The 12,407-nt window shown below is 40.6% G+C and overlaps 1 protein-coding gene across 6 annotated transcripts in view; it reads left to right on the top strand.

Moving 5' to 3' along the window:
• Positions 1-2,525: 2,525 nt before the first annotated feature.
• LOC117727236 (DNA (cytosine-5)-methyltransferase 3A-like) overlaps positions 2,526-12,407 on the top strand; it is a 45,769-nt gene continuing 35,887 nt past the window's right edge. For 2 of the 6 annotated variants that reach the window (XM_034527401.1, XM_034527398.1), the window contains exons 1-3: positions 2,526-2,715; positions 7,692-7,911; positions 12,037-12,144. In XM_034527401.1, the coding sequence (XP_034383292.1) occupies positions 7,843-7,911; positions 12,037-12,144 (177 nt within the window). In that variant the 5' untranslated portion in view covers positions 2,526-2,715; positions 7,692-7,842. The remainder of the gene's footprint in view (positions 2,716-7,691; positions 7,912-12,036; positions 12,145-12,407) is intronic. The other 4 variants (XM_034527400.1, XM_034527399.1, XM_034527403.1 and 1 more) reach the window with 3 other exon arrangements.

Genomic DNA, 12,407 nt, shown 5'->3' with positions numbered 1-12,407 from the left:
ATGAGCTTTCTTCAGAGGTCACGACTTTGCATGTTGTATGTGAGGTGGGGGAAACTATAGACTGAATAAAGCTCACTGAGGTTTCTGTTGTTGGACTGCTATAAATAACCCCCCCCCCCCCCCCCCCCCCCCTACTCACACAGAGCGGTTATGACCCTGTTTATTAGGATCTTTATTTGTTCTTCTCAGAGGTCAAACTGAGTTTAACCTTCTCTTCTGGAGCAAAAATCAACTAGTCCTAATACAATACAAGTCAATTTGATCTCACTGACACTTGAAGTAACTTTTCTTTTTAATGTATTCTTTATTGATCCCTTTATTGGAGAAATTCTATTCTGCATTTGACTCATCCTTAGTTATTGTTATTAAGGAGCAGTGGGCTGCAGTGCGCGGGGAGCTTGCTCAAGGACACTTCGACACTTTATATAATTGTAAATTGGATACATTTTGGTTTTGGACTGTTGGTCGGACGAAACAGTTTGAAGACATCACGTTGGTTGTTTTTCACAATTAAAAGGTGATAGAAAAAAATGAACAGAATAATCAATAATGAAAATAACCGTTGGTTGCAGTCAACGTAAGTATGAATTCATCCATCTTTTTATCTTAGTGGTTGTGAACAGGAAAAAGAGCAAACACAATTCTACACGTTTTACACGAGTTCAAGGGGAATACAACTCATGCATCCTTGATACTAAATATTGTGATATTCAGTTCAAACCAGGATTTACTTTGTGAATGACTCTTTTAGGATTTTCCCTCGTGCGTTCAGTCTGTCTCATCCACTCATGCGACATGTACTGCTTTTCTTATCTCTCCTTGAATACTGTGTACACATGCGGCATCGAGAGCTGGTTGCAACTTGTTGCAGCACGCTTCAGCGTCACCTGTTGAGGAACCTCCGAGAAATTATGTTCGACCAGAAGAAACCAACCCGCAAAACAAGAAAACGGGTAAATGTATGCACTCCCTTGTGGGCTGTAGGCCGAGAGAAAATATGACAAAAGAACATGTTTGGGGAGTTTTTCTTTTATCTAAAGCAAAGGTCCAAAGGTCAGAGGAGTCGTATTCTATACAGATTGAAAAGCCCTCCACGGGGCAAATTTGTGATTTGCGATATGGGCTAAAGAAATTAAATTGACTGGAATTCAAACTCTTTCTAACATATTGGTTCCTAGCTATTTTTTAATCAGGAGATGATTTTAAAAAAAAAAGAAGAAAATAATAAGAAAATAAAAAAACCTTTTCTGCACAAATTATGGTACTTTTTCCGACATTTCTCAAATCATAGATTAATGTATTGTTGGAGCTGGAAAGTTTTACCTTTTTTAAGCCTTTTAAAAACGGTTGGCAACCATACGCTGGGGGCCAATAAACCAAAGAGCCAATGTGTGTCTCCACTTTTTGTATTAGTTTGCACACAAAATAATTTCATAATATATACACCATTTATACATAGATGAAATAATGCCAGTAGATTTGACGTATGTACCCGTTAAGGCGTGCGCTCTGCCCCTCAGACAGTCTGTGCGGCTGCAGAACGGTATCATCTGACAAGGTCATCAGCAGCCCGGTTCTGTCACCTCTTCACTTTAAACACCTCTGGCTTCCAAAACAACTCAGAGCCCTGCCGCGACTCGTCAGTTGTCTGGTGTATTAAAGGTGGACAGGAAGGGGGTGCTGGGGAGAACCACCTGTATACTCTTTGACGTGACCAAAACCAAGGAGGTGGTCATTGACTTGAGGAGAACAAGTCCCATTAACATTCTGGGAGAGGAGGTGGAGGTGGTGGACAAGTACATGTACAAGTATCTTGGAGTCCAGTTGCTAACAGACTGGACTGGAAATGCAAGACCAAGGCTGTTTCCAGGAAAGGACAGAGCAGACTCTACTTCCTGAGGAAACTGGTCCTTTACGACAAGTTGGAGATATTTGTCCAGTCTGTTGTTGCAAGCACACTTTTTTCTGGCGCAGTGGCATCAGGTCTGGGAACCACCTTGGAGCCATGAGAGGTGGAACATGAGAACACTTTAATGTGACTTGAAGAAACTGCTCAAACAAAACAAAGAGGTGACACACAACCCATAATGCAACACTTTCTGAATGCCGCTTTCTTTCCATTTGGAAAGAATAACCGATATCGTGAACACTAAACATACTCCTGTAAAGATACTTACAATAAAACAAATAGTGTCTTAAATTGAGGCCAATGCAGTGTTTTTCTTTGTTTATTTATTTAGCTGTATGCAACAAGGGTTGTGCTGTCTGAGTAAATCTAGTGTTTCATGGTAAGGATTCAACATGTAAATGAATACATAATTTATTGACTTATTAATTTCTCATAATGATGCGACTAAACTTGTCTGACATATTTCTAAAGTGTATGTCATCGAAATAGCTGTCGTGTCTTCACCTGGTGAAGTGTTTGTGGGTTCATAATTGGGGGACTTTAGGACACCGCGGAAACTTTATCTCCGGTACAGCAGCCTCTGCGGCTTGTGGTAGAGCGAGCATGCCGGTTCGTTGGACAGAGAGAGAGAGCAAGAGAGAGAGAAGCAGGCGGGGGAGCGCGAGCCAGCAGCGGAGAGAGAAGACTCGGTAGAGCGCGCGGAGGGAGAGAGAGAGAGAGAGAGAGAGAGAGCTAGAGAGAGAGCGATAGTGAACGAGAGGAGAGAGAGCGACGACCGTCCGTGTACCTGAGGGACGGACGACACGGTAAATATAAACATTACATTTTAGCTCATGAACGCACACCGGCAGCCGTTACAGCCGTTAAATTAAGCTAGCGTTGCGGTTCTCTCCGAAAGTCATCGCGCGCTCCGGAGCCAAGCCGTTGGTTCCGTTTTAGCAGATGATGTGCGCGCGAGGACGGAGCGGTTCGTTCACGGGGCTGGTGAACTTGGTGAGTTCTTTCGTGGGGTGGGAGGGAAATCACGGCAACCGCACAAACGTTATACAACGAGTGTGTGTTAAATGTTGTCCGGTGGAGCGCACACCCCACCGTCCGGTTTCCCCCGACACGAGACGGTAACGTTAAACTGGAGCGCACTGTCCTCGTCTCCCACCAGATGCAGACAGACACATCAGCGCGCGGAACCTCCGCGGAGAGCGAGCTAGCGGGCGCGCGCCTGCTGAGGTGAACGAGTGCATTCGAACTGAAACGCGCCCCCGTGTGTGTTTTACCTGACCCTGTAAAGGCTTACGGTCGTTACACACTTATACACGTGTCTCTCCCCCGCTGCTCGCCCCGCGCACACCACCGCCGGGATTATACGACGTTTTTGGGAGGCTGTCCAGTAAAGGCCGCGTGAGGTCGCTCCCAATATTATTTGTCATAAAGCTGGGCTCGGTCAAGCTCGCAGGAAAACTCCCGACACTTCCGGCGTAGACTTTAAAAATAAAAGTCCCGGTATACACTGCGGTAAACAAACGTCTCTTTTCGTGTACTGTTATTAAATTATTTAATCAGTTTGATTACAAATATATTGGAAAAGTGATTGATGAATATGTTAAGTTTCAATGATATCGGTTGACTATTTAACTGTATTTTCTTAATTAGTTATACTTGGTGTATAAATTGTCAGAAATGTGGAAACAATTCCAGAGTGAGGTCTTTAAATGTCCTATTGTATCTGACCAAAACGGTGTTCAATTAACTCAGAAGACTAGAAGAACCTCAGAAAATATTCACTTTTTAAAATCTGGAACCTGTGAACCTGTGGATTTTTAAAGATTTGGCTTAAACTAAAATAAATAATTGCTTATACATTTTCTGTCAATTAGCTTATCCATCAATTGGCTTACTGTCTCATCTCTAATATGTTGCAATCACTTGTTTTTGAGATCATTTAAGTTATCTCCTCTGTATTTGTTTCTGGGAATTTTTTTTTTTAGCAACCTGTGTGGAGTTTACATTATACAATCAACAAAACCTTTTGAGGGTATTGATTTAGCTGATCATATTAAAGGTCACTACTTGAAGGCCAACAATAAATAAATAGATGAATAAAGGATTCAGTATTTCCCCATGAGAATATTATTCCTGGCAGTGTGGTTTTGAACCAGGCTTATGCTACAACTTTCAGAAAACGGAATATATAAACTATGATAAATCTACAACATTTTAGAGACTTCATTTTGAGTGTTAGGGAAAGACGTGTTGCGAGAATAGGACTCATGAACTCAGATAACCTTATCATTTGTGATATCCTGGCTGTGGACCACTAGGATCTTGTTGGAAAGTAAGAGTTACCGACCTCTCTGAATTTGGTACTTTGAAGTACAAAACACCCGTATATCTGAAATGATACAATAATTACAATATGATTACCTTTCAGAAAGTAAGTTTCAAACATAAAAATACCCAACTCTGTTAAAAGAAAGTTACCTGTATCGCCCATCTAGGGAGGATAATCTGAACAGACAAAGAGCTATTCAAATTAAATAAATAAGACAAAGAAAATAATAAATGTGATGCTTTTATTATGAAGAAAAAACACCTATTTTCCTGTGGTATCACTGCCCAGCTCTCATTACCTTGACATACCGCTTCATCTGCGCAACCATTTCTCCTCCCACTAGTACAGGCTTCTGCTTGGGCCTTTGACTCTGGTCTAAGTCAAAACACTGCTGCATGAAGACTGCAACCATTTAAATCAGTGTGCAAAGACTGAAAGATGTGTGGGTGACCTATTTATGTAGAACTTGAAGGAGCTAGTTGGCCTGGAGCCTGGAGCTCGTGCAGGCAGCCCTGGGGGTGTGGGGTGGATACTGTACACCCATTTCTGCAAAGTTTCCTCTCCTATCTTTCCGCTGGTAAGCCTGGCCGGCTGCCTGTTGTCTTAACAGTAGGTGATGTAAGGCCACAGCGTGAGGAGTGACATACTGTACAATTCATCTTGAGGAAACCCAGACATATTGGCTGCACTCACACTGCGCTCAGATCAAAATCACTGCTGAAATCCAATTTTCTTTTAGGCATGTACAAACATAATATTTCTAAGCTCCTTTTGTGTTCAGATTGTGTTCATTATCTGAACAAATCACAGCCTTGAAGTGACGAGCAAAAATACAGTCACAAAAACTTCACACCTGACATGCTCGCACAGAAGTAAACAAATTTAATGGAGGCCAGGCTACTTGGAGAAATGCAATCATGATATATATATATATATACATTTTTTAAACTAAGAAAGACGGTGTCACAGTTAGTTTGTGGTAATTTGAACAGTTGCCAATTTGAAGGTTGCACATTTTTCCTCTATCTTGAGAACATTTCAAAATCAATTAATAAGACCTTTATTGTTTCAGCTGATATTCTTAGATGGTGCATATTTCTAAATATGACTTTATGTGAAACACTAACCTAGACACCATGTGTGTCCTGCTGCAGGACAGTATGTCACAGTTTGGGTAGTGGTTGGATTCTTGCTCTATAATGAAGCTGCAATGTGCAGTCTGAACTGTGTTCGGTACCTAATGGGTACTCAGAGGTAACAAGATACTTTCACCGGGCAAAGAGAGTGGGAGGAACCGGCCCCACAGCAACATTCTGCCCCGGGGGCCCCCAAGTGGCTTAATCCGGCCCTGCATAGTTATACTATTTCTGCTTGACGCTGCACTATCAGATAGTAACACCAGAATAGACCACAAACTTTACAAATTGTTAGCATTTGAACAGAGGTGACCTTGTCTTTAAATGGTCTTGGCTTGTGAATAAGCGTACACGTTTTTTGATATCCTAAAGTAAAGAAATAACTGTAGCAGTAGCCTTTGATGTACGTATTTATTATTATTATTATTTTTTACGTCAGATCGAGTCACTGAACAGGTAATCAATAAGCAAGCCAAAATCTGAAAGTGCACATAGAGAGATATGCAAAGGCATTACACCGTACTCTGTAACTGGATTATGTTCTGGTTAAGCATTGCAGAAATAACTGGTTGAGGATAAGGCTAAGGTCAGATTCAGGTTAGGTAAAGGTCACAGAATCTGATGGGCCACAGATAATGATGGAGCAATAACAAAAACACGAGTGTAATCAAAGTTTAAAGTCGTCTAGAATTAAAAGAGCAGATTGAACAGTTTAATGGCCTATCTTTAAATCTGCTTGGCAGTTTGCATGCAAACACAGACTCAGAGCAACAGTATTGAATTTGACCAAGAAGTGAAGCACCATCTTGTTAGACTCCACCTTCTATGTAACAATAGGCTTTCCGGTCTGCTCCTCAGCTTTATTTATCTTTAGAACTTAAACTGTGAACAGATACCAGCCTCAGAGCCAGATATAGATACATTTTGTCGAAGAGTGATTGCCATTCGTTGGTAAACGCCCTTTAACTGTCTCTAGAGCTTACAATCTGACAAACTAGATGGGAAAAAATGCAAATCTAAGCAGATCCAAATCAGGGTTTTACAATCAAAAAGTGTTCTTGCAAATCTCTCCGTGCCCTCTCCACGAAAATTCTTTTGGGCCTGCTCAATAGTTCAATAGTCACTTATTAACTGCCATGTAACAAATAATGAGCGATGAGACAAAAGAGAGCAACAATGAGCACAAGGTCACACATGGCTCCCTCCCCTCTGCATACTTGCTCCAACAATGACATGTATGCGCCATTGCCAGGAGTCATGGCAATTGTCAAATTGGAGTGATGTAATTCAGATGTGACGGTTTAGTTGCAAAGTAGTCAAACGACAGAAAATCAATCCATTTCATGGCTCAAAAAAAGCTCACCTCACTCGCTTGACTGTTAGTCAAACAAAACAAGCAGCCTTAAGATGTCGCCTTGAATTCTGAGAACTTGTTTTCTCATAAAACAATCTAAAAAAAGCTGTTGATGTGCTTAAGTGTATTCTGGTTGCCTTAAAACTCACATAAGGACCGTTGTTGCAAGCCATCCCTCCTCTCTCTATATATTTCCTGTCTGTCTCCACTATCTGCTGTCAGAAAAGGCAATAAAAAAACATGATGTATAACTGAATCAGTGCTGCTATCAGTTTCACCCCTAGACTGTAGAATGGGGGTTTGTTTTTCCCAAAACAGTTAGATACAGTATGATTAACAGACTGCCCAACTCAAGATAAATAAAATAAAAGAAACGTGTGATTTTAATATGTTTATACATCATTAAAAACAGATCTGTGTCCTGTTTGAGGGAAAAGAATCAGATTTTTGACACGTTTATTACCTGCACTTAAAACGTAGCCATTTTGTTCAATAATGAAACGGAACAGTTTTAACCGGCCACATCAATCAAACACTGACAGTGACAGCCATGTTGAAAGCTGCCCTGAATCCAGCAGATTCCTTTGAGACCACCTGTGTGTATGTGTGTGTGTGTGTGTGTGTGTGTGTGTGTGTCTGTCTGTCTGTGTCTGTGTCTGTGTGTATAAGTGTGTTAACCTGTGAATGCTGTGAAATGGAATATTTTCTGCTCTGCATATGCAGGGGACCCATCCATCAAGCACAGTTCATAGAGACACCTTTACCTTTACTGCCTTAACCCGGGGCTGTGTGTGTGTGTGTGTGTCTGTGTGTGTGTGTGTGTGTGTGTGTCTATGTGTGTGTGAGAAAAGATGAATGAAGAAAAAATGTCAGCCACATACTGAGAATAATTCTCAAACTTCACAAATGTCCTCTTACTGTATATCACACTCATGCTGTGTGTGTTTCCTTTTTCTTCTGCAGAAGAGGGGGAGGACTGAGCGAGTGATCATCCGACAGACAGGCAGACAGATTGAATGAAGCTGCACCCGGTGCTTCTGACAGATTTTCCTATGTTTTGATTTGCTCCGTTTTTTTACCTTCTAAACCTGGTTCCACCGAGCTGCTCTCAGCCATGCCGTCCAACAGTCCTGCAGCCGCCGAACCGCCGGAGACACCGGAGAACGACATCGCCAATGACGTGGTGAGTCAGTGAGATGAATTATTGTTAATATACAGTGGGAAGTAATGTACCACTACTGCTCCAGCTTTACAATTACTGCTGCAAACAACTACTAATGTAATGGACTACTGTCACTACCATTACTCGTATTACGGTTATTGTTGCTTCTATTATGCATATTAAATTACTACTACAGGTATTTTTGCAGCTACTGATATCATTACAACCACCACCACTTGTACTACAGCTATCATTACCACCACTACTACTTTAGCTTGCAGTTGAGAGCTTTTTTTAGCCAACACACAAATCTGGCGGGCAACATTGTGTGTGTATGTGTGTGTGTATGTGTGTGTGTGTGTGTGCGTGTGTGTGTCTGTCGATAATAATTAAACTTACAGTTATTTATTTACATTCACGTCAGGCCTTTCTGCATTCCACACACTCCCCCGAGTACAGGGCTTTGACTCTCAAACAGTCTTTTACACAAATGAGCACACACAAACACAAATTAACACACAGTTAGACATACACAAAGTGAAAAATGGCTCCTTTCATTTGCTCCCCCAGAGCCGAGGGCAGCCCTCGTAAATCTGTGAGAAGTTTTGAAGTTCATTCTATGGTGCTGCTATATAAAGAGCCGTCTTACTCACTTACTTCCACATTCACACGTTGGCAAAGAGCCAACAAGAACAAAGTTTCCCTTATGGATTTTTTTTTTTACTATAGAGTTTGTTGTGCTTTTTAACTTACTGAGACTTAATGAGAAATTCAAGAGAGTCACAGAGTTTTGGCAGAAGTGTGATATTCGCGTCCAGTTATAATCCATTGCACATGACAGAAGCTGCTGCTCATATATTGAAGATAGAAAGATATCTCTGTGATGTTCAGAAATAATGTCAGCGCCTGTAGTCGTATATTACCCTAAAAACTCAAATTTAAGTTTCTCAAATGTGTAGAAAAGATTTCAAGATGGAGAAACAAATTGATGTTTAAATAAAATATATGCACCAATGTTATCAAGGGTGAGGTTAAACAAAGGATCAACGTGTCCAAAATTCTGAGTTAAGACATTGTAACCTTAATATCCAAAACGTTCTGCTTTTCAGCTTTAAAGGATGGTTTGCACTCAGAGAAGTCATTGACCCTTATTTAAGCCCATACATTTTAATAATTTTGTATAGCTTTAAAATTAAGCACACCCCCTCGCAGACAAAGTTTATGATCTGAATCGCAAGCATGCTTTTCAATTATTCTGGAAACAGGAGTTTAGTTGGGTGGCATTACAAGATGGATTCATTTACTTAAATAAAGTTTAAACATGACAAAATAATTTTGGTCTTAATTGTTGATAACCGCTAATAAATAAAACATTTGTATGGGGGAAAAAAACATTTATGTTGAACCTTGTAAATCTTTGGACACAAACTACAAAGAGAATTTGAAGATGGTAAAAAGATGTGATGGAGGATCTGTGTAAGCAACACTGTATTATAACCGTGTTGTTTATTCCATTTCTTCAACCCAAAAGATGTATTTGACACTATGTTGTTGACTATTAGCGGTCCAACATTATTATGCTTAGGATTTGTCCATTTTCGTGTAATTAAAAGTCTGTCATCGTGTGAATTTGAATGTGTAAATGCACATAAATGTGCAAATACTCATTATTTTAATGATAGGGTTGCTAAAAAGTGACATCTGCTGTGCTTTAAATGCAAATCTGTATGGAGGCAGAATCTAGAAGAAATAAAGTGTTGACAGCTTCATCGTCTGATAATTAAGTTAGTAACAGATTGATATATATATATATACAGGAAGAAAGCAGAAAAGAGAGAGATGCAGGAAACAGGAGACAGGGAGAGAGGAGGACATACTGTAGGGATTGGGAAGAAAGAAAGAGGACAAGCTGTCTGCCGCTGATGGGATCCTCCTCTGCCCGCCTGGTTGGCAGTCTGGTTGCTTAGCAACTGCAGTGGCCTAAAATAACCTGCCGGGAGACAGAAATAGACCAAAGATGTACAGATTGGCCAGTGTGTGTTGCCATATTTTCTTTACGGCTATTTGTTTCTCTGCTCTATCGGTTTATATTTGACCAAATTGTAGTTGTTTTTTTTTTTGCTTTGTGCACTGAGTTCACTTGCTGTGTTAAAATGTGTGAGCGTCGTGACACAGGCATATGGACAGCACACCAGGCAGACAAGGCGCAGGGCCATTACCCCTTTCTAGCTGGTTGCCGTGCTGATCGTCAGGGAAGTGACATCAAAATGTTTAGTCAGCACGGCGGCCCCATTGGAGACAGTTGCTAAGCAGTTTTCTGCACCTTAGCAACCACTCCACTGCCACCGCAAACAGAGAGTCCAGCAGAAGAGAGAGAGAGTCAGGTCGTAATGATTACAGCAGAAAAGAGAGTCAAGAAATAGAGCAGGTATTATTATCAAACGGCACTTGGCAGTCTCTCACACAACAAATGAGTGTCGGCACAAGGAGAGCGCAAATATGAATAAAAAAGTAAAATCAGCACGGCTGACAAATTCCTGTCTCCTGGCTAGAATACAGTACTCTTAAAGTAACAGGCATCTCACAAAATGAATGATTTGACTGCTTAACTGAAGATGCAACAGGTGCTGCTTATTTTATTTAGCTCTTACATGTGAGCTCCTGTGTCCAATAGAAATTTAGCACAGATCTGCTACTCAAATCTTGCCCAGAGCCGATGTAAAAATAGAAAGTGAGGGAATTATTATGGGGAGGGGGGGTGCATCTACCCAAAGATTACTAATTGGAGAGAGTAGATTTACAGCTCTGAGAAGGAAGACTCATATCTGATTGTGAATGAGTGGATGTTTCGGTACCTTTGTTCTAACTGTCAGTGGGGCAAATAAACAGTGATTTGTGGACCCAGGTCTCTACTCAGAAATCTCATTCTCTTAAATTTAGATTGGTTCTTTTGTCTGCATTAAGCTTTTATAATTACGACATCATTATGAATACTTAGACTATTTGTTTAGCAAGATAATCTTTACAAATGAAGCAATGAATGTAGACGGCAGATGTAAACACGTTAGACTTTAAACCAACTACACCACGTTTAGTAATATCAACAACTAAATTGTGAAGACGGACTAGTCGGTGTGATGATGTTTTGTCGTCTCTTTTAGACGCTTGATAGCAACCGCTTTTTAGAGAAACGTTAAAGCTTCGAAATGCAAGAGTGGGCTATTTACTGACGTATTTTATACCGTCGAACGAAACGTTAAAATCCCTTACGTTTGTACAGACCTTTTTTCAAAAATGTTTCTGGAATTTAGGACCTCAAATAATTATATCAATTATTATTGTTGACAATTTTATCTGAGGAGCCTGATTCGACCTCCAATCTCAAAGTCGATTCAACAAACAACAGAAGGCTACTGCTTCAAAATCATATGATGAATTTATTATTCAGACTACTCGCATAAGAATGCACCACTATCAGAGGACCAGATATTGTTTAAATTGAGGAAAGATTCTCTAAAATCAGCTGGGGGAAAATCACGAAAAGCAAGCAGGCTGAAACAACGTCTCTCGGTTTATGGATCTGTTCACAAACAGGCTGTCCATTATTCTGAAACGACAGTTAAAACGAAAACAATTTGGCGATCAGTTGACGACGGGCAAGCCTTGACCAATCAGATTTGACTCAATTCTTAGTCTGGGACACAACCAATTTAAATTGAATGTCTTATTTTTTTTTCGTGTAGGAGTTTTCCACACTTCAATCAAATCAATCCAGAGGAGGTCTAGAAGTACTGTAGTATGACATGCATCCTGTTTGGTTTACTAAACACATCTGGATTTCATGTCTGCAAACATATAATTTACTAGTTTTGTCTTTTATAGTGCAGACATTTAAAGCTTGAGTTCTTAGTTTGTTTTTAAAATGGTCTTCAATATAACTTTGTTTTCTAGTGAAAAGGTCATAAACCATGTGGCATTTGGCTTCATAAGAACTGCAGGTACCCTAGTTATTGTATTAATTTGATCCTGTTTTCCAGCCACTGCCCCAGAATGTTTCTTCACCACATCTCTTTGAATCACGTCATCATCATCTATTCTTCATTCAATTGACTCAGTGTTTGATGTTGCCTCCCTGTAATTGTCCAGAAGGAAGATGGAGCAGACCATGACAGTCCAGAGGAAGGGACACCAGCGAGCCCCCGCACCAAGCGCAGAGTGGGTCGTCCCGGCAGGAAACGCAAACAGCTGCTTCCTGTGAGTACTGTAATTATGGGCTGTCGTCAGCCTTTCATACTCCACAATGCTGCAGAGTGATTGATTACCTATTCACCTATACAAACTCCCCCTGTCGATCCTGAAAAGATATGTTAAACATACACTGTTTCCAGGAACACTTTGCTTCACATTTATGCACTCACACCTGCGACATGCTGAGGTGCTGTTCGCTCAGTTTTTTCATAAATCTGAGGACACACTCGCTGCCTCAATGACGTCACATTTGAGTGTGTTTGACAGTT

The sequence above is a fragment of the Cyclopterus lumpus genome, chromosome 24, assembly GCF_009769545.1.
Source record: "Cyclopterus lumpus isolate fCycLum1 chromosome 24, fCycLum1.pri, whole genome shotgun sequence".
NCBI lineage: Eukaryota > Metazoa > Chordata > Actinopteri > Perciformes > Cyclopteridae > Cyclopterus > Cyclopterus lumpus.
Note: the sequence above shows the minus strand (reverse complement) of the source record. Positions and strands in the feature narration are given on the sequence as shown.